This window comes from Quercus suber, unplaced genomic scaffold, assembly GCF_002906115.3.
Source record: "Quercus suber isolate HL8 unplaced genomic scaffold, Cork oak 2.0 scaffold_390, whole genome shotgun sequence".
NCBI classification, from domain to species: Eukaryota; Viridiplantae; Streptophyta; class Magnoliopsida; order Fagales; family Fagaceae; genus Quercus; species Quercus suber.
The window spans coordinates 20,658-43,808 of record NW_027069842.1 but is presented as its reverse complement, the minus strand read 5'-3'; the positions used below and the strand labels follow the sequence as shown (position 1 = coordinate 43,808).

Here is a 23,151-nt window from a genome sequence, read left to right as displayed (position 1 = left end):
TTACTATGATTTATTGGTAACAGTAAAAAAAAGTTAATGAAAAAAGGTAAAAAATGTTAAATGCAATAAGTTATCTATTGGGTAACAGTAAAAATTAATAAAAAGAGATAAAAAAATGCTAAATTTATTTAATAGTAAAAATAAGTTACTATGATTTATTGGGTTAAAAAAAAAAAAAAAAAAAAAAAACCTTAATGAAAAAACTTAATGCAATATTAGAGTGCTACATGACAAGACCTCATGTACTCTCACATGAGATCTCTATTTTTATATATACTAGTGTATGAAGGAAAAAAAAAAAAAACACAATTCAACATGCTATATTAATTCTTTTTGCTGCACTATTCCAAAATAAACAAAAATAAAAAATTTACAAAAAAACTATCACATCATTAAAATTTAATATAAATGCAAATACCTATGAAAAATCTTAGCGACAAAGTCCAAACTTTATAAGATCTAATCAAGAATTTCTCGGTGCCAATTCATTAGTAATTAACACAAATGATGCAACAAAAGGAAAAAAATGATGAAAACTCAAAAATTGAACAAATATGGATGGACTAAGGAGAAATTGATGATGACAACAGGCATTAGCATACCGCAATAACAAAGCATTGAAGAAAAAAAAATTGTAATGAAGTTTTTTATTACATTACATCATAAAAATCAATAATATAGAATGAATTAATATGCTTGTATTAACTTTTATTATACAATATTACTCTAATTTATTTGCATTATTGCTCGTTACTTGAACAAAATAATTATAATAGATATATGTGTGCAATTTATAATTGTTACTTTTTATAATAAATATGCTATAATATATGAATAATATTTTTCAAAAACAAATTTACATAAAACATTAAGCATAATTACAATTTTTTTTTTGGGTAGAAAACATAATTACAATTACACTATACTCTAGAAGCGACCAACTTTCCGCGTTTCAACTTCCAACCAAAAATGACAAACTTTCCGCGAAAAATATCAATATCATGATGACCCAGCGAAGCAAAATTCTTCAGAAAATCAATAACATAGAAGCTAACGAATTGCAAGAGGAAAGCTTCGGGTATTTTGGACGAACTTTCCTTGTAGCTTCGTGGACAGCAGAGGTGAAGGGGATTAAAGGTTGAGCCATGTTCAGGCCAAACCGTGAGAGAGAAAATTTGATAAGAATGGCAGGACAGAAAGGAGAGAAAGAAAGAGAGAGAGCGTTTTATGAAAATGGAGGCAAACTACATGAGAAGCTGATTGCCTCTTGTAATGGTAGGCCAATTCCTATCCGTAGCTACTCTTGTGAAGAACTCCTGCGGGCAACAAATAACTACGATCCTAGCCATATTTTTCATAGAGATAAATGGTACAATGGTTCTTTTGAAGGCCGAATGATTTCCATTAAGAAGTACTCTCGATACGACAAGAACTCTCTTTTCACTGATATAGCTGTTTCTGCAAAGATGAGCACTCACAATAATGTTCTAAAGCTCATAGGGTGCTGTCTCGAGGCTCAAGTCCCCATTTCAGTGTATGAATCTGCTGCAAATGGATCACTTTCGGGTCGATTATTTAATGTTACTAGTGATCATGATGGTGCACAACAACATCAACGTGAGCCCTTGTCATGGCAGAGCAGGCTAAAGATTGCAAGGGAAATTGCTCATGCAGTTTCGTATCTCCACACTGCGTTCTCAAGACCTATTATCCACAGGGACATAAAATCAGGAAATGTCTTCCTAGACCAAAACAATGTTGCCAAACTAACTGATTTTTCATTGTCCATATCGATCCCTGAAGGTCAAACTCACGTAGAGGATGTTGTTTATGGAACTGTCAATTTTGTATGCCCCCACTATATGGTTACAGGCTACATAACGGAGAAAGTTGATGTCTATGGCTTCGGATCGTTTCTATTAGAGCTTTTAGCTGGACAGTCGAAATGGAAGGATCTATTTTGCAACCCCGACTCTTTTGATGTGGAGGATTTTGAAAATGACAAATTTTTTTTTGCCATAAATGAGGTTGTGGATCCTGCAATCCTTGTAGGGGAAGAAGGATCTGTTGTGTGGCAACAATTACAAGCTGTATTACGGCTAGCCCTCATATGCAGAAAAAAGGATCCGGAGATCAGGCCAAATATGGTTGATGTTACAAAAGAGCTCAGAAAAATTGAGAGGTTCATCCTATGATTATCCGATCTGCCACTTCTAGCTCTCTCATTGCTTTTGTATTGCGGTAGGTCCAAGTGAGGAGAAGAGAGAAATATGAGTGTTTGTTTTGTGAAATTTTCTGTGTAATTTTTCAGAAGTTAAATGAGTTTATTTTCAGGTGAACTATGAGAATGTTTGTTTGTTTAATTTTTCAGAAGTTAATGATTTTGTCAGAGGTCAATATGTTCTGATGGTTCAAAGCTAACAAATGTGAGGATGAACAAATTGTAAAAACAAGTATCAAATCAAATAGACAACGAACAGATAAAATCCTTTACATTATACCAACTTAATTACTATGAATTACATTTTTTATATATGTATATTTAAAGATGTTCAACTAGTAAAGATTTTTTTTTTTTTTTTTTTGAATAAGAGATTTTGGTTCAAATCATGCCAATAAGTAGAGAAATTCAATAATGTTAAAGAGCTATTATTGTGAAAAAGAGAGAGACCATTGGTTATAAGTAAATTCTATTGTTTCTAATTTAAAAACAAATACGTAACATAGCATAACATATATAATTTGAAGGCATGGGCACACAATGAAGATAAAACTAAAGATAGTGGCAGTGAATAAAGTATATAAACTCGTCTTCTTCACAGGATGCAGGGCAGTCACAAAATATGTTATAGTATATCACAATGATGATATAAAAACGCACTTCTCCTGAAAGCCAAATCTTAACACATTTTATGCAATAACAAATTGCTTGCATTCATACAACTCTTATTAGATGACCAGAGAGTCAACTCTAAAAGGTTGTATAAATGGAATCATTAGAGTCAGTGGGTCATAAGGGAGGAATGATTCCATAAATTTGGAAGCCTTGTCATTCTCAAACTCAATGAAAAAATTCTTAGACACTCTCGGAGCACAATGAAATAATGCTTCTTTCTTTGTCAGTTTGGGGGTAAGCGAAAACCAGCCAAGCAAGACACAGATACAAGCAGCGAAGGCTACATAATAGAACAAAACTACAAGGCAGCTATCCTACTATATTAAAGCTCCTTAAACACACATACAGCAACAAAGACATCAAAAATTAATTAACCACCAAGAACAGAGAAGGGAATTCTCCATTAATTAGCTACATAAAGCACAATTTTGGATGGAGTTCTATACTTTTGATCTTGCTACTACTCTGCGTCTGACATTAAACATTATGCAATTCAACATCCCCATTTATAGTACCTCCACTTTCCAATTGTGTATTCTTCCATATCTGACTAAAAAAAAGACGCTTCCCAAGCCAGCACACGCATTATCTTCTTCAACACAGAAACAAATTGAGCAGTTAAAAAATTTTAAACATCAATCATCAAATATGTGTCTACTTTCTTTGTGTACTTCGCTAGATCAAAGGTGTGTACAAAAGATGTAAAATTGAATAATGGATCACCTTCATCTTCTCAAAAAAAAAAAAAAAAAGAGAAAGAAAAAAAAGAAACTTGACCACACAACGTTTGGTTTTGGTTATACTCTCATCAATTAATCGATTAGTTTGCAAATTGTAAAAATTTTAGTTTATGTGAAAACCAAACGCTGCCTAAGGAGGAAGATTGAACAAATTGAACAAATTTTTATTAGCATGATTGATTGTTGAATTGTTTGTGTTAAAGGCTCAGGAAGAAGTGGAGAAGAATTTTGCGACAATGAGGTGTATGCTAAGTGGAGATGGGGAGAATGAGCCGAATGCTGATCAAGTCACGCAGCTGGCTCAAGAGATATGTAAAGAGGATGTGATTTCTCTCTTAGTCCAAAAGTTACCTATATTGGGATGGGAAGTAAGTTCTTGTTTTCGGGAGTAATTTTCGAAGCAACATTGTTGAAACGCGCATTTTAAACTCATTTTTTTAACAGTGATGTAGTGTTTTTGACGCAGACAAGGAAGGATTTGGTGCATTGCTGGTCCATATTGTTGAAGCAGAAGGTTGGCTCGACGTATTGCTGCGTGCAATACATTGAAAATCATTTGGAGTTACTAAATTTTCTTGTCGTGTGGTAAGTTAAGGTCAATTGATCTTTGTCGGTATATATAACTGGTTATTAATGTTAAAGGGTGTGGAGAAATTGATGCCATTGAAATTCAGCATTGTGTTGTTATTAATGTTAGAAGGGTTTTCACAGTATGTTATTTTGGTTGTTGAAGTCCTACCAATTATGGTCAACTACAATTGTATATGTAGAAAACTCAATTGTAAACCAATGTTCTTTTATACTGGAGAGAGAGGAAATCAGGATGTTTTGAAGGTATTGAACACCCGTCATGTGTAATAAAGCGGTTTTTGAGAAGTTTGTATGATTGGATGTCTGGTCTAGGCAGTGTCCTTTCCATGTCTCTTTCAGAATTTATAGATTTTTTAAATTTTATATTGTAATACTTTAGGAGTAGCGATACACTACTGGTGTAACGACTATTTTCAAGAACCCTAGTTTAATGTTGTAGTCTGTACCTATTTTTTGTGGTAGCTATAGCTTCTGTTAAAGTGTTATGTACTTACCATCCATTGCAGTAAACTTACCATTTAGTGCCGTGTACTTGCCATTCAGTGCTGTGTTATTAGTGGAATTGATAGGATAATGTTGCATGTGACTGATAGTTCTTTTTCGAGCAGCTATGATAGCAAGGAAATTGCTTTGAATCGTGGAAATATGTTGAGGGACTGCATCAAATTTCCGTCACTTGCAAAGTAAGACATTCAACCTCTTTTTCCTTGTTTTTTCTGTCTTTTTTCCCTAATTGTTTTGCCCTTAATGATCTGTTAAGTTGATTCAAATTTGTGAAGGTAGCCCCATATTTATTCCTTCATTAGCAATTTGATTGTACAGGATTGTAGAAAAAGCCGTTATTTAATTGAATTACAGAAAGAATTAAATTGTGTGATTGTGTGTTCTGCATATTTGTGATGCCTCCAGTTCATGAAAACTTCCAAATGTGATCTTTCCATTATCAATATCATCATCACTATCACCACATCACTTTTTATGATCTATTTTGATTATGGTCTTTGGAGGCTTTTGAGGCATATATATTGAGAATTTTTTGTTAGGTAGGTTTTGTTAAATTACCGATTGTCCCAAAAGCTTAAGCTATTAGGAAAGGGTGAATTTAATCACTTAACCATAATTCTAACACTCCCCTTCACTTGTGGGCTTAAACTTCCCCTTAGCAAGTGGGGTCCCAACAAGTGGAAATTTAACATTTTAAATGGGAGGTAGAGTAAAGTCAGGGATCGAACTTAGGATCTCCTGCTCTGATACCATGTTAAATTACCGATTGTCCCAAAAGCTTAAGCTATTAGAAAAGGGTGAATTTAATCACTTAACCATAATTCTAACAGGTTTGAGAAGAATGAGGCTCAATCACCAGTTATTGTGACAGATCTCTGATTACTTATGATCGTTTGAATTTTTAACTTTGTGTGTAAGTGATGATGAGTTCTATTATCTCTACCTAGGATTTATGAGCTGTGCATCATTGTTTGGATAGACAAAATTCTACTCACATATAATTTGTACATGTGGAATAATGGAATATATTGATGCATGAATTGATACCATGTGTTTTTGTGTTACTCATCACAGTATATTTATAATATTTCTTTGGTTCAAAGCATGAGGCTTATGTCTTATGCGTGTGTAATATGAGGCTCAATCACCAGTTATTGTGACAGATCTCTGATTACTTATGATCGTTTGAATTTTTAACTTTGTGTGTAAGTGATGATGAGTTCTATTATCTCTACCTAGGATTTATGAGCTGTGCATCATTGTTTGGATAGACAAAATTCTACTCACATATAATTTGTACATGTGGAATAATGGAATATATTGATGCATGAATTGATACCATGTGTTTTTGTGTTACTCATCACAGTATATTTATAATATTTCTTTGGTTCAAAGCATGAGGCTTATGTCTTATGCGTGTGTAAATTATCAATTTTTCCCCTTTTTCTAAGCACTCACTTATTGTAGAACCTCTAGCTTATTTTCACCTGGTTGTGTATAAGCTTTCGTAGACAAATATTCATTTGATTACCTTTTGAAGGTGGATTTTTTATATTAAACAAATAATATAAACATGGATCCTGGGGCTACATAAATACGTAATTGGACCAGCATCCAATTTTTTGGTAGACTGATCACTGACCTTTGTATTCAATGGTACCTTTCTCTATTTTGAGGAGGGTGTCTGGTGTTCACCCTGTTATTTATGGGACTTAGGGGGTAAGGTGCTTCTATTGTGTTGTGGAAGAAAGAAAAAAGGATTTGGTTGTTTTCATATGGAGTGTGATGATGGAAGTGGCATTGCTTCAGAAATTTAGGATTTATCACTCTCTTTAAAATCCTTGTTATACAGTTGTTAAACATTAGAAATTCTAAGCTGATTGTAATGCTTTGGTGTTGCTAAAAGTAAAAGTAGTTCTTGTGGTATTTGCTTCTGTTGAGGAATTTTGATTGGCATGCACTCTTACTTTGTGGCAAGCAAGTTTCATTTTTTCACATGTTTAAATTTTGTAGTGATTTTTCAGATACATATTGGAGTCTGCAAGCTTTGAGTTGTTCTTTAAATTTGTGGAGTTGCCTACTTTTGATCTTGCTTCTGATGCGTTTTCTACCTTTAAGGTCAGATCTATGAGTTTCTATAATATTTTGTGTTTATCTGTTTAATATTTAAGCCCCTTTCTGTGCTATTCCATTATATGTCCCTAAAAAAAATGTTTGGCAGGATCTGCTTACTAAACACGATACGATGGTCTCTGAATATTTGACTGCTCACTATGATGAGGTTTGCCTGCCCTTGTCTTTCTTCCTATATAATTCTGAACAAATCTAGGCAGCAACTAATGTTTCTTTATAACCTCTGATGGATGCTTGATAAATATTTTAGGCTTAGGAAATTTTCTTGGTCATGAAGCTTTTTGAAGAATAATACTAATCATTTTAATTCATGTTGTTTTGGAAACCAGCATGTTCATGTACACTGATATTGTACACTGCATATGCAGGCAGTGAAGATATCTTGTTCAAAATTATTTTGGTATAATTATATTATTGTTAACTTTCAAATTATCTGATAGGTATTTCTTTTTGCAGTTCTTCAATTTATATGAGAATCTCTTGACTTCTGCTAACTATGTGACAAGAAGGCAATCCTTAAAGGTTAGTTCTCGTTATAATTTTCCAGTAGAGTGCTCTGTTGTTTTTTTGACACATGGGATATGCTAACAATAGAATGCTCATGAATTTTAGCTTCTCTCGGATTTTCTTTTGGAGCCTCCAAATTCTCATATAATGAAGCGCTACATTTTAGAAGTTCGGTACTTGAAAGTCATGATGACATTGCTAAAGGTATAGGAATTTTTTTTTTTTTTTTTGGGTTTTCCATTGTCATTTATGGTTCTTGCATGGATGCTTAAGAGTTGGCTTGTCTGAAGATATGTCTCTATGTTTTGAATCACTTTCTTGTTTCTTACACTCTTTTGTTCAGCTTGGCTTGTCTTGTACTTCTATTTTACCTGTGCACATTTTTTTTCTTGCTGTTAATTTGATATTCTGGTCATTGTGTAGACACGCATTTTTCTGTGGTTTATGCAAGGTTTCAAGACCTGATCAAATGATCCAAAGCCTTCCTAGATTTGTCCTTGTGATGCAAATAAGGTCTTAACTACTTATGTGTGGAAGGGTTATTTGTCTGTTGAGTGCTAGGCGGGATTTCTGTTTTATAGGAAACCAAATCTGTTATTAATCTCTTTGATGTGAACTTCAGATATATGGCATCTGCTGGACCCATCAAAGCTTTGTGGCTTTTTTTAATCAATAATTTAATTTACCTGTCTGACTAGATTGTCTTATTCTGCCTCCTAGGTTGGTTGGCTCAACCTGTGTACTGCTGATGTTAATTCTTGATTAACTAATGGGCAGCCCAAAGCTGTAATAGACTAGCTTTCCAAGCTCCTCTATCATCAAAACATTGACTGCAACATATTTGTAATTTTTCCTTTTCTGTGCAATAACATTTTTGTTTGTTTGTTGTTTCTGTTTGTCTGAGAAGGATTCAAGCAAAACTATCCAGATGTCTGCTTTCCACATTTTCAAGGTACTTGAATGTTGCTCTTTCTTCTCATTGTTTGTTTGTAGTTGCAAATTTGCTTATTTTCTCATTCCTTCTGGTGCGCTTAGATAGTTCCACATGTATCCTGCAAAATATCTATTTCATTCACAACATAATTATCATTTGTTAACTTGTTAAAGCATTAGGTTTTGATGCTTTGCTTGCCGTACATGTTTCTTGTTTGTTTATATTATTTTTTATTTTTTTTTTATAGGTTTTTGTTGCTAATCCTAACAAGCCACGAGAAGTAAAGGTTATTCTGGCAAAAAACCATGAGAAATTTCTGCAATTGCTTCACAATCTCTCTCCTGGAAAAGGTTGTATATTTTTGGCAGTGTATCTCCTAGCTAGCAGCACATTGGCTCTAGATTAAAATGGCCTAAAAATTGTGTTTTAAAACATTGTATATGAAACTGTTCTTTCCTTTGTAGTTATCTCTGCTAACTTATTCATCTCTGCAGGTGCTGAAGATGAGCAATTTGAGGAGGAAAAGGAACTGATCATTAAGGAAATTGAAAGAGTATCTCGCTTGCCAATACTTGAAAGCTAGGTCATTTCTCCTAGTTGTTGCTTTTCATTCTGTTCTGATTTGCTTTTTGAGGTTTAACACTGATTCTATGTAATGACTCTCTGCAAACACTTTTTGCCAAGACCCAAAAAAGATCATGCGCTGAGTTGTAGAATATTAATTATCAAAAGAAGAGTTGTAGAATTTCAAATCACCTAGTAGAAGAGTATGTATCAAGAACTGAATGCCTTTGTAATCCACAAAGCAGCAGTAGAGGATTATGTACAAAAACTGTATGTATTTGTAATCTCATCGATTCAAAATGTATTGCTTTTTGTTGTATAAGGTGCGAAAGAAAAACCTCCATTGTTGATTTGGAGTTATCAAGTGAACTCGAATTATATCACTCATGACATGCATTGCAGTTTCTCCCCATTATCTCATGTTGTCTGAAGGCTAGCACCTGGATAAATAAACCTGGCTTTCTGCTGCAAAACATTTTTAATTTGCATTCCAGTGTTGTATGGGTTTAAGCCTCAAAGGCCTTTTCTGAGGGGAAATGCATCATTACTGAAAGTTTATTTTGTTTTATTTTAGAACCATAAGTGGTGTTTTAACTTTTTGTGTGAAAAAAAAAATTGGGCCATGTTTCCTGAGAGAGGCCGCCTTCTCTCAGGCCTAAGTGTTATAGAGAACATATCTAGAAATCAATCATCAATTTCATATATAAAAGCAGAGACCTCATTATAGGAGGGTCTAAGCTTTTGCCAAGTGGCACCCCCTATGAAGTTTCTCTACAATCATCCAACTCTTCCATTAATTGACTGAGTTTACACCACAACTCTCTCTCTTCTTCATGTCTTTTAGTATACCAAATGATTCAGTTTTTTTTTTTTTTTTGATAAAAAGGGATACTAATAACTAATGAGACTGAGATAGATAATCTTCTAACATTTCTATTGCCTAAATTACACAAATCCAAATCTTTTATTTGCTATAATCATTATTATTTTATTTTATTCTATGAGAATTCTTATTATTTTATGGTGATGAATTTGCATACAAACATCTCATAAACAAAGTCTCCCTCCTCTGTTAGTCTTTTTTTTTTTTTTTTTTTTTTTTTGGTACGTCAAGTTTTTACGTTAGTTATATAAAAAGTTTTGCCTTTATGATTGTGTAGATGCATTAATCACAGCTTGCCTCCAAAATGATGTTTTGGTTTTTGCCTTTTTGTTTTCACATTATGTACATTATCAATACTCTTCTATAATGATTGACGTAGGATTTTCTAAATCTTTTGACTCCCCAACCTCTCTCTCACGCTTTGCCTTCCCCTCTCAACTTTGACTATATGCCTCCATTCTCTTTCTTTCTCTCTTAAAAAAACTTTCTCTCTCTTCAAAAAAGAAAAAAACCTTTAATACTTAAATTTCCTAAACTACTGCTACTCTCAAATTTTGTTTCCATACTCACAATTTTTTAAAACACCAGGCCAATGGAAGAAACCTTTTGCTCTTGTGATCTTTTGTTGTAGCCAGTGGCTATCCATCGCACGTTAAGTGGCCTTGACATGTATGAGTTCAAGCTATCTTTTGTTACTTTCAAAAATTCATTTCTTCACTTACAATCGGTAGAGTTAAGATCGTGAGATCCTATGTTTTGCTATTTTTTTTTTATTGTTGTGTTATTGTGTATATTGATTTCCAAAAGATGATTGAAGTCTAGAACTGAGAAGTCGATAATTGTTTATTGTAGTGTAAAAGTCTCATTGTCATTGTCCTTTCAAGATTGTTTAATTTTAGCATATGGCTTGAGTAGATTGGTCTTTTCAAAATAAACAAAAGCTAAACCTGCTGTAAATCATAAATTGAATTATAGGGATCAAGTAGTTATCATCTAGGGTGGAGGGTTTTTTTTTTTTTTTTTTTTTAATACAAAATAGAAATTCTACTCTAGCCAAATCTAAGTGTATATGTGTGTGAAGCTCTCTCTTGAAAACTTGAACCCTAGCCCTTTCCCCCATACCCTACAAGCACTTATACTTGTGGAGTGACCATCATACTAAGAGTGTGCGATAGTAGGGTGGATGAGATTTAGTCAATGACAATTGAATTTGTAGAGGAAAACAACATGACTATTTAATCCGCATTCTTTAGACTCCAAAGCTTCTTCCTCGAGTAAGTCTCTTGATATAAAGAAATACATATTGAGGGCGTTTGGATAGCACTTAAACGTGTTGCGTCTGCGTTTTTTTTTTTTTTTTTTTTTATTTATTTTTTTTTCAGCCGCAACTGTTGACCCGGTCTTCTGTGAACAATGCACTTGTGCACTGTTTACGGGTTCCACAAACTCCACTTTTTATCAACTTTTTCATTAAAAATGAGTCTCATGGTACTATTCACACATTTAAAAATTATTTTGCTAGTGTTTTCAGTTTTCAATTTCAACAAAATAAGCGTTATCTAAACAGACCCATTGACTTTTTTCCTACAATAAATTGAGTTTTGGGTTAATGGTTTTTTTTTTTTTCTTCTGAGTTTTGGTTTAATGATGATTGTATAATGATCTATATGTTGTGTGTGCTTTCTTTTCTATAAATTTCAATAATGTATGAAACGGGGATTTTAGCATTTGGTTCATTAAGGTTTTTTTTATTTTTTTTATTTTTATTTTTTAAATTCTAAATTTCATCTTTACTTCATTATTTTGTTTTGCTTTTGTTACTTCTTGTAATGAGTTAAGAAAGTTCAATAACAAATATGGTATAATATATGTATAATATTCTCTAAACTTATCTTACATAAAACATTACAATATTATCCGTGTATTGCACGAACAACTTCCTAGTTAAACATAATTACAATTACAATATTCCCTAGAAGCGACAAACTTTCTGCGTAAAATATCAACATCATGATGACCCAGCGAAGCAAAATTCTTCAGAAAGTCAATAATATAGAAGCTGACAAATTGCAAGAGGAAAGCTTCACGTATTTTGGTCGAACTTTCCTTGTAGCTTCGTTGTGGACGGCAGAGGTGAAGGGATTAAAGGTTGACCAATGTTCAAGCCAAACAGTGAGAGAAAGAAAATTTGTTAAGAATGGCAGGAAAGAAACATAATTACAATTACAATATTCTCTAGAAGCGACAAACTTTCTGCGTAAAATATCAACATCATGATGACCCAGCGAAGCAAAATTCTTCAGAAAGTCAATAATATAGAAGCTAACAAATTGCAAGAGGAAAGCTTCACGTATTTTGGTCGAACTTTCCTTGTAGCTTCGTCGTGGACGGCAGAGGTGAAGGGATTAAAGGTTGAGCAATGTTCAAGCCAAACAGTGAGAGAAAGAAAATTTGTTAAGAATGGCAGGAAAGAAACGAGACAAAAAAAGAGAGAGAGCGTTTTATGAAAATGGAAGCAAACTACATGAGAAGCTGATTGCCTCTTGTAATGGTAGGCCAATTCCTATCCGTAGCTACTCTTGTGAAGAACTCCAGCGGGCAACAAATAACTACGATCCTAGCCGTATTTTTCATATAGATAGCTCATATAAATGGTACAATGGTTCTTTCGAAGGCCGAATGATAACCATTAAGAAGTTCATTGAGGAGTACTTTCGACACGGCCACGATGAGAATCTTTTCACTGATATAGCTGTTTCTGCAAAGATGAGCACTCACAATAATGTTCTAAAGCTCATAGGGTGCTGTCTCGAGACTCAAATTCCCATTTCAGTGTATGAATCTGCTGCAAATGGATCACTTAGGGGTCGATTATATGATGTTACTAGTGATCATGATGGTGCACAACAACATCAACGTGAGCCCTTGTCATGGCAGAGCAGGCTAAAGATTGCAAGGGAAATTGCTCATGCAATTTCGTATCTCCACACTGCGTTCTCAAGACCTATTGTCCACAGGGACATAAAACCAGGAAATGTCTTCCTAGACCAAAACGATGTTGCCAAACTAACTGATTTTTCATTGTCCATATTGATCCCTGAAGGTGAAACTCACGTAGAGGATGGTGTTTTTGGAACTTTATTTCGTTTATGCCCCTACTATGCGAGTACAGGGCACATAACAGAGAAAGTTGATGTCTACAGCTTCGGATCGTTTCTATTAGACCTTTTATCTAGACAGTCGAAATGGCGGGATCTATTTTACACCCCCGACTCTTCTGATGTTGAGGATTCTGAAAATGATGTTGAGGATTTTGAAAATGATGTTGAGTATTTTGAAATTGGCAGAAAAATATTTACCATAAATGAGGTTGTGGATCCTGCAATCCTTGTAGGGGAAGAAGGATCTGTTGCGTGGCAACAATTACAAGCTGTATTACGGCTAGCCCTCATATGCAGAAAAAAGGATCCGGAGATCAGGCCTAATATGGTTGATGTTACAAAAGAGCTCAGAAAAATTGAGAGGTTCATCCTATGATTATTCGATCTGCCACTTCTAGCTCTTTCATTGCTTTTGTATTGCGGTAGGTCCAAGTGAGGAGAAGAGAGAACTATGAGTGTTTGTTTTGTGAAATTTTCTGTGTAATTTTTCAGAAGTTAAATGAGTTTATTTTCAGGTGAACTATGAGCACGTTTGTTTGTTTAATTTTTCAGAAGTTAATGATTTTGTCTGAGGTCAATATGTTCTGATGGTTCAAAGCTAACAAATGTGAGGATGAACTAATTGTAAAAACAAGTATCAAATCAAATAGACAACGAACAGATAAAATCCTTTACATTATACCAACTTAATTACTATGAATTACATTTTTTATATATGTATATTTAAAGATGTTCAACTAGTAAAGTTTTTTTTTTTTTTTTTTTTTTTTTTTTTATAAATTCAATAATGTTAAAGAGTTATTATTGTGAAAAAGAGAGAGACCATTGGTTATAAGTAAATTCTATTGTTTCTAATTTAAAAACAAATACGTAACATAACATATATAATTTGAAGGCATGGGCACACAATGAAGATAAAACTAATGATAGTGGCAGTGAATAAAGTATATAAACTCATCTTCTTTACAGGATGCAGGGCAATCACAAAATATGTTATAGTATATCACAGTGGTGATATAAAAACGCACTTCTCCTGAAAGCCAAATCTTAACACATTTTATGCAATAACAAATTGATTGCATTCATACAACTCTTATTAGGTGACCATAGAGTCAACTCTAAAAGGTTGTATAAATGGAATCATTAGAGTCAATGGGTCATAAGGGAGGAATGATTCCATAAATGTGGAAGCCTTGTCATTCTCAGACTCAATGAAAAAATTCTTAAACACTCTCGGAGCACAATGAAATAATGCTTCCTTTTTTCTTCTTTTTTTGTCAGTTTGGGGGTAAGAGAAAACCAGCCAAGCAAGACACAGATACAAGCAGCGAAGGGTACATAATAGAACAAAACTACAAGGCAGCTATCCTACTATATTAAAGCTCCTTAAACATACATACAGCAACAAAGACATCAACAATTAATTAACCACCAAGAACAGAGAAGGGAATTCTCCATTAATTAGCTACATAAAGCACAGTTTTGGATGGAGTTCTATACTTTTGATCTTGCTACTACTCTGCGTCTGACATTAAACATTATGCAATTCAAGATCCCCATTTATAATACCTCCACTTTCCAATTGTGTATTCTTCAATATCTGACTAAAAACAAGATGCTTCCCAAGCCAGCACACGCATTATCTTCTTCAACACAGAAACAAATTGAGCAGTTATAAAATTTTAAACATCAATCATCAAATATGTGTCTACTTTCTTTGTGTACTTCGCTAGATCAAAGGTGTGTACAAAAGATGTAAAATTGAATAATGGATCATCTTCATCTTCTCAAAAAAAGAACAGAAAAAAGAAACTTGACCACACAACTTTTGGTTTTGCTTATACTGCCATCAATTAATCGATTAGCTTGCAAATTGTAAAAATTTTAGTTTATGTGAAAACCAAACGCTGTCTAAGGAGGAAGATTGAACAAATTGAACAAATTTTTATTAGCATGATGGATTGTTGAATTGTTTGTGTTAAAGACTCGGGAAGAAGTGGGGAAGAATTTTACGACAATGAGGTGTATGCTAAGCGGAGATGGGGAGAAGAGCCGAATGCTGATCAAGTCACGCAGCTGGCTCAAGAGATATGTAAAGAGGATGTGATTTCTCTCTTAGTCCACAAGTTACCTATATTGGGATGGGAAGTAAGTTCTTGTTTTCGGGAGTAATTTTCAAAGCAACATTGTTGAAACACGCATTTTAAACTCATTTTTTTAACAGTGATGTAGTGTTTTTGACGCAGACAAGGAAGGATTTGGTGCATTGCTGGCCCATATTGTTGAAGCAGAAGGTTGGCTCGACGTATTGCTGCGTGCAATACATTGAAAATCATTTGGAGTTGCTAGATTTTCTTGCCGTGTGGTAAGTTAAGGTCAATCGATCTTTGTGGGTATATATAACTGGTTATTAATGTTAAAGGGTGTGGAGAAATTGATGCCATTGAAATTCAGCATTGTGTTGTTATTAATGTTAGAAGGGTTTTCACAGTATGTTATTTTGGTTATTGAAGTCCTACAAATTATGGTCAACTACAATTGTATATGTAGAAAACTCAATTGTAAACTAATGTTCTTTGATAGTGGAGAGAGAGGAAATCAGGATGTTTTGAAGGTATTGAACACCCGGCATGTGTAATAAAGCGGTTTTTGAGAAGTTGGTATGATTGGATGTCTGGTCTAGGCAGTGTCCTTTCCATGTCTCTTTCAGAATTTATAGATATTTTAAATTTTATACTGTAATACTTTAGGAGTAGTGATACACTACTGGTGTAACGATTATTTTTATATACCCTAGTTTAATGTTGTAGTCTGTACCTATTTTTTGTGGTAGTTATAGCTTCTGTTAAAGTGTTATGTACTTACCATCCATTGCAATAAACTTACCATTTAGTGCCGTGTACTTGCCATTCAGTGTTGTGTTATTAGTGGAATTGATAGGATAATGTTGCATGTGACTGATAGTTCTTTTTCGAGCAGCTATGATAGCAAGGAAATTGCTTTGAATTGTGGAAATATGTTGAGGGACTGCATCAAATTTCCGTCACTTGCAAAGTAAGACATTCAACCTCTTTTTCCTTGTTATTTCTGTCTTTTTTCTTTCTTTTTTCCCAAACTGTTGTGCCCTTAATGATCCTGTTAAGTTGATTCAAATTTGTGAAGGTAGCTCCATATTTATTCCTTCATTAGCAATTTGATTGTACAGGATTGTAGAAAAAGCAGTTATTTAATTGAATTACAGAAAGAATTAAATTGTGTGACTGTGTGTTCTGCATATTTGTGATGCCTCCAGTTCATGAAAACTTCCAAATGTGATCTTTCCATTATCAATATCACCATCATATCATCATCACTATCACCACATCACTTTTTATGATCTATTTTGATTATGGTCTTTGGAGGCTTTTGAGGCATATATATTGAGAATTTTTTGTTAGGTAGGTTTGAGAAGAATGAGGCTCAATCACCAGTTATTGTGACAGATCTCTGATTACTTAGGATCGTTTGAATTTTTAACTTTGTGTGTAAGTGATGATGAGTTCTATTATCTCTACCTAGGATTTATGAGCTGTGCATCATAGTTTGGATAGACAAAATTCTACTCACATATAATTTGTACATGTGGAATAATGGAATATATTGATGCATGAATTGATACCATGTGTATTTGTGTTACTCATCACAGTATATTTATAATATTTCTTTGGTTCAAAGCATGAGGCTTATGTCTTATGCGTGTGTAACTTATCAATTTTTCCCCTTTTTCTAAGCACTCACTTATTGTAGAACCTCTAGCTTATTTTCACCTGGTTGTGTATAAGCTTTCGTAGACAAATATTAATTTGATTACCTTTTGAAGGTGGATTGTTTATATTAAACGAATAATATAAACATGGATCCTGGGGCTACATAAATACGTAATTGGACCAGCATCCAATTATTTGGTAGACTGATCACTGACCTTTGTATTCAATGGTACCTTTCTCTATTTTGAGGAGGGTGTCTGGTGTTCACCCTGTTATTTATGGGACTTAGGGGGTAAGGTGCTTCTATTGCGTTGTGGAAGAAAGAAAAAAGGATTTGGTTGTTTTTATATGGAGTGTGATGATGGAAGTAGCATTGCTTCAGAAATTTAGGATTTATCACTCTCTTTAAAATCCTTGTTATACAGTTGTTAAACATTAGAAATTCTAAACTGATTGTACTGCTTTGGTGTTGCTAAAAGTAAAAGTAGTTCTTGTGGTATTTGCTTCTGTTGGAGAATTTTGGTTGTCATGCACTCTTACTTTGTGGCAAGCAAGTTTCATTTTTTCACATGTTTAAATTTTGTAGTGATTTTTCAGATACATATTTGGAGTCTGCAAACTTTGAGTTGTTCTTTAAATTCGTGGAGTTGCCTACTTTTGATGTTGCTTCCGATGCGTTTTCTACCTTTAAGGTCAGATCTATGAGTTTCTATAATATTTTGTGTTTATCTGTTTAATATTTAAGCCCCTTTCTGTGATATTTCATTATATGTCCCTAAAAAAAATGTTTGGCAAGATCTGCTTACTAAACACGATACGATAGTCTCTGAATATTTGACTGCTCATTATGATGAGGTTTGTCTTCCCTTGTCTTTCTTCCTATATAAATCTGAACAAATCTAGGCAGCAACTAATGTTTCTTTAGAACCTCTGATGGATGCTTGATAAATATTTTAGGCTTAGGAAATTTTCTTGTTCACGAAGCTTTTTGAAGAATAATACTAACTATATTAATTCATGTTGTTTTGGAAACCAGCATGTGCATGTACCCTGATATTGTACACTGCATATGCGGGCAGTGAAGATAGCTTGTTCAACATTATTTTGGTATAATTATATCCCATGTTAACTTTCAAATTATCTGATAGGTATTTCTTTTTGTAGTTCTTTAATTTATATGAGAATCTCTTGACTTCGGCTAACAAGAAGGCAATCCTTAAAGGTTAGTTCTCGTTATAATTTTCCAGTAAGTGCTCTGTTGTTTTTTTGACCGACGGGATATGCTAACAATAGAATGCTCATGAATTTTAGCTTCTCTCGGATTTTCTTTTGGAGCCTCCAAATTCCCATATAATGAAGCGCTACATTTTAGAAGTTCGGTACTTGAAAGTCATGATGACATTGCTAAAGGTATAGGATTTTTTTTTTTTGGGTTTTCCATTGTCATTTATGGTTCTTGCATGGATGCTTAAGAGTTGGCTTGCTGAGAATGGAATTTATTCTTGTGTAACTGAAGATATTTCTCTATGTTTTGAATCACTTTCTTGTTTCTTACACTCTTTTTGTTCAGCTTGGCTTGTCTTGTACTTCTATTTTACTTGTGCACATTTTTTTTTTCTTGCTGTTAATTTGATATTCTGGTCATTGTGTAGACACATTTTTCTGCGGTTTATGCAAGGTTTTAAGATCTGATCAAATGATCCAATGTCATCCTAGATTTGTACTTGTGATACAAATTAAGGTCTTAACTACTTATGTGTGGAAGGGTTATTGTCTGTTGAGTGCTAGGCGGGATTTCTGTTTTATAGGAAACCAAATCTGTTATTAATCTCTTAGATGTGAACTTCAGATATATGGCATCTGCTGGACCCATCAAAGCTTTGTGGTTTTCTTTAATCAATAATTTAATTTACCTGTCTGACTAGATTGTCTTATTCTGCCTCCTAGGTTGGTTGGCTCAAACTGTGTATTGCTGATGTTAATTCTTGATTAACTAATGGGCAGCCCAAAGCTGTAATAGACTAGCTTTCCAAGCTCCTCTTTCATCAAAACATTGACCGCAACATATTTGCAATTCTTCCTTCTCTGTGCAATAACTTTTTTGTTTGTTTGTTGTTTCTGTGCAAGCTCCTCTATCATCAAAACTGTGCTCTTTCTTCTCATTGTTCGTCTGTAGTTGCAAATTTGCTTATTTTCACATTCCTTCTGTTGCATTTAGAAAGTACCACGTGTATCCTGCAAAATATCTATTTCTTTCACAACATAATTATCATTTATTAACTTGTTAAAGCATTAGGTTTTGATGCTTTGCTTGCCATACATGTTTCTCGTTTGTTTATTTTATTTTATTTTATTTTTTTATAGGTTTTTGTTGCTAATCCTAACAAGCCACGAGAAGTAAAGGTTATTCTGGCAAAAAACAATGAGAAATTGCTGGAATTGCTTCACAATCTCTCTCCTGGAAAAGGTTGTATATTTTTGGCAGCGTATCTCCTAGCTAGCAGCACATTGGCTCCAGATTAGAATGGGCTAAAGATTGTGTTTTAAAACATTGTATATGAAACTGTTCTATCCTTTGTAGTTATCTCTGCTAATTTATTCATCTTTGCAGGTGCTGAAGATGAGCAATTTGAGGAGGAAGAGGAACTGATCATTAAGGAAATTGAAAGAGTATCTCGCTTGCCAATACTTGAAAGCTAGGTCATTTCTCCTAGTTGTTGCTTTTCATTCTGTTCTGATATGCTTTTTGAGGTTTAACTCTGATTCTATGTATTTGCTCTCTGCAAACACTTTCTGCCAAGACCCAAAAAAGATCATGCGCTGAGTTGTAGAATATTAATTATCAAAAGAAGAGTTGTAGAATTTCAAATCACCTAGTAGAAGAGTATGTATCAAGAACTGAATGCCTTTGTATTCCACAAAGCAGCAGTAGAGGATTATGTACAAAAACTGTATGTATTTGTAATCTTGTCGGTTCAAAATGTATTGCTTTTTGTTGTATAAGGCGCGAAAGAAAAACCTCTATTGTTGATTTGGAGTTACCAAGTGAACTCGAATTATATTGCTCATATGACATGTATTGCAGTTTCTCCCCATTATCTCACGGTTGTCTGAAAGCTAACACCTGGATAAATAAACCTGCCTTTTCGCTGCAAAGCATTTTTAATTTGCATAACAGTGTTGTATGCAAATTACTGAAAGTTTATTTTATTTTATAAATATTTTGAAACCATAAGTAGTGTTTTAACTTTTGAGTGAAGAAAAATTGGGCCATGTTTCATGATAGAGGCCGCCTTCTCTCAGGCCACAAGTGTTATGGAGAACATGTCTGGAAATTAATACATAATTACAATTACAATATTCTCTAGAAGCGACAAACTTTCCGCGTAAAATATCAACATCATGATGACCCAGCGAAGCAAAATTTTTCAGAAAGTCAATAATATAGAAGCTAAAAAATTGCAAGAGGAAAGCTTCACGTATTTTGGACGAACTTTCCTTGTAGCTTCGTGGACGGCAGAGGTGAAGGGGATTAAAGGTTGAGCCATATATGTTCAAGCTAAACTGTGAGAGAAAGAAAATTTGTTAAGAATGGCAGGAAAGAAACGAGAGAAAGAAAGAGAGAGAGCGTTTTATGAAAATGGAAGCAAACTACATGAGAAGCTGATTGCCTCTTGTAATGGTAGGCCAATTCCTATCCGTAGCTACTCTTGTGAAGAACTCCAGCGGGCAACAAATAACTACGATCCTAGCCGTATTTTTCATATAGATGAGTTATATGAATGGTACAATGGTTCCTTTGAAGGCCGAATGATTTCCATTAAGAGGTACTTACGACACCGCGGTGACGTTATTTTCACTGATATAGCTGTTTCTGCAAAGATGAGCATTCACAATAATGTTCTAAAGCTCATAGGGTGCTGTCTCGAGACTCAAGTCCCCATTTTAGTGTATGAATCTGCTCCAAATGGATCACTTTCGAGTCGATTATTTAATGTTACTAGTGACCATGATGGTGCACAACAACATCAACGTGAGCCCTTGTCATGGCAGAGCAGGCTAAAGATTGCAAGGGAAATTGCTCATGCAATTTCGTATCTCCACACTGCGTTCTCAAGACCTATTGTCCACAGGGACATAAAACGAGGAAATGTCTTCCTAGACCAAAACGATGTTGCCAAACTAACTGATTTTTCATTGTCCATATCGATCCCTGAAGGTGAAACTCACGTAAAGGATATTGTTTGTGGAACTCCCGGGTTTTTATGCCCCCACTATTTGGCAACAGAATACATAACGGAGAAAGTTGACGTCTACGGCTTCGGATCGTTTCTATTAGAGCTTTCAACTGGAAAGAAATTGTATGATCTATTAACTACCACAGACATTTTTAATGTTGAGGATTTTGAATATGACAGAAAAAGATTTACCATAAATGAGGTTGTGGATCCTGCAATCCCTGTAGGGGAAGAAGGATCTGTTGTGTGGCAACAATTAGAAGCTGTATTACGGCTTGCCCTCATATGCAGAAAAAAGGATCCGGAGATCAGGCCAGATATGGTTGATGTTACAAAAGAGCTCAGAAAAATTGAGAGGTTCATCCTATGATTATTCGATCTGTCACTTCTAGCTCTCTCATTGCTTTTGTATTGCGGTAGGTCCTAGTGAGGGGCCGGAAGAGAGAACTGTGAGTGTATGTTTTGTGAAATTTTTTGTGTAATTTTTCAAAAGTTAAATGAGTTTATTTTAAGGTGAATTGGGAGAATGTTTGTCTGTTTAATTTTTCAGAAGTTAATGATTTTGTCAGAGGTCAATCTGTTCTCATGATGGTCCAAAGCTAACAAATGTGAGGATGAACAAATTGTAAAAACAAGTATCAAATCAAATAGACAACGAACAGATAAAATCCTTTACATTATACCAACTTAATTACTATGAATTATTATTATTTTTTTTTATGCATATTTAAAGATGTTCAACTAGTAAAGTTTTTTGTTTTTGAATCAGAGATTTTGGTTCAAATCCTACCAATAAATAGATAAATTCAATAATATTAAAGAGCTATTATTGTGAAAAAGAGAGAGACCATTGATTATAAGTAAGTAAATTCTATTGTTTCTAATTTAAAAACAAATACCTAACATAATATAACATATATAATTTGAAGGCATGGGCACACAAGGAAGATAAAACTAATGATAATGGCAGTGAATAAAGTATATAAACTCGTCTTCTTTACAAGATGCGGGGCAGTCACAAGATATGTTATAATATATCATAGTGATGATATAAAAATGCACTTCTCCTGAAAGCCAAATCTTAACACATTTTATGCAATAACAAATTGCTTGCATTCATACCACTCTTATTAGGTGACCATAGAGTCAACTCTAAAAGGTTGTATAAATGGAATCATTAGAGTCAGTGGGTCATAAGGGAGGAATGATTCCATACAAGTGGAAGCCTTGTCATTCTCAGACTCAATAGAAAAATTCTTAAATAATGCTTCTTCCTTTCTTGGGTCAGTTTGGGGGTAAGAGAAAACCAGCCAAGCAAGACACAGATACAAGCAGCCAAGGGGCGCATAATAGAACAAAACTACTAGGCAACTTAAACATACATACAGCAACAAAGACATCAACAATTAATTGACCCCCAAGATCAGAGAAGGGAATTCTCCGTTAATTAGCTAGATAATGCACAATTTTGGATGGAGTTATATACTTTTGATCTTGCTACTAATCTGCGACTGACATTAAACATTATGCAATTCAAGATCCCCATTTAAATAACTACACTTTCCAATTGTGTCTTCTTCCATATCTTATAATAAAAAAAAGATGCTTCCCAAGCCAGCACACACATTATCTTCTTCCACCCAGAAACAAATTGAGCAGTTAAAAAAATTTTAATCATCAATCATCAAATATTTGTCTACTTTCTTTGTGTACTTCGCTAGATCAAAGGTGTGTACAAAAGATGTAAAATTGAATCATCTTCATCTTCTCAAAAAAAAAAAGATAAAAAAGAAAGAAAGAGACAATAATTAAATTTGCTACAATTGAGTCAATTTCATTCATAAACTTGACCACACAACGTTATATCCTATCCTATCTTCAATGAAGGTAAGGTTGGATTATATGGTCTTTGACAAATGTAAGATTATATTATATTATATATATATATATATATTTATTTATTTTATATATAATTTGAAGGCATGGGCACACAAGGAAGATAAAACTAATGATAATGGCAGTGAATAAAGTATATAAACTCGTCTTCTTTACAAGATGCGGGGCAGTCACAAGATATGTTATAATATATCATAGTGATGATATAAAAATGCACTTCTCCTGAAAGCCAAATCTTAACACATTTTATGCAATAACAAATTGCTTGCATTCATACCACTCTTATTAGGTGACCATAGAGTCAACTCTAAAAGGTTGTATAAATGGAATCATTAGAGTCAGTGGGTCATAAGGGAGG

The 23,151-nt window shown here is 33.9% G+C and overlaps 4 protein-coding genes across 4 annotated transcripts; all 4 read left to right on the top strand.

Annotated features, from left to right (window-relative positions):
• Positions 1–1,184: 1,184 nt before the first annotated feature.
• LOC112019749 (serine/threonine-protein kinase ZRK1-like) lies at positions 1,185–2,195 on the top strand. Its single transcript, XM_024052267.2, has one exon. The coding sequence runs from the start codon at positions 1,185–1,187 to the stop codon at positions 2,193–2,195; it is 1,011 nt and encodes a 336-aa protein (XP_023908035.2).
• Positions 2,196–3,872: 1,677 nt separating this feature from the next.
• Positions 3,873–9,060, top strand: LOC112019759 (uncharacterized). Its single transcript, XM_024052275.2, has 10 exons — positions 3,873–4,004; positions 4,103–4,221; positions 4,836–4,910; positions 6,756–6,849; positions 6,953–7,012; positions 7,321–7,386; positions 7,477–7,575; positions 8,279–8,323; positions 8,553–8,655; positions 8,800–9,060. The coding sequence occupies exons 1-10, from the start codon at positions 3,873–3,875 to the stop codon at positions 8,886–8,888; spliced, it is 882 nt and encodes a 293-aa protein (XP_023908043.2). The 3' UTR covers positions 8,889–9,060.
• Positions 9,061–12,164: 3,104 nt separating this feature from the next.
• Positions 12,165–13,433, top strand: LOC112019777 (serine/threonine-protein kinase ZRK1). The gene has a single exon (XM_024052298.2). It carries the CDS (start codon positions 12,213–12,215, stop codon positions 13,287–13,289), a length of 1,077 nt encoding a protein of 358 aa, XP_023908066.1. The 5' UTR covers positions 12,165–12,212; the 3' UTR covers positions 13,290–13,433.
• Positions 13,434–20,210: 6,777 nt separating this feature from the next.
• LOC112019778 (serine/threonine-protein kinase ZRK1) lies at positions 20,211–21,483 on the top strand. Its single transcript, XM_024052299.2, has one exon. It carries the CDS (start codon positions 20,251–20,253, stop codon positions 21,265–21,267), a length of 1,017 nt encoding a protein of 338 aa, XP_023908067.2. The 5' UTR covers positions 20,211–20,250; the 3' UTR covers positions 21,268–21,483.
• Positions 21,484–23,151: the final 1,668 nt, after the last annotated feature.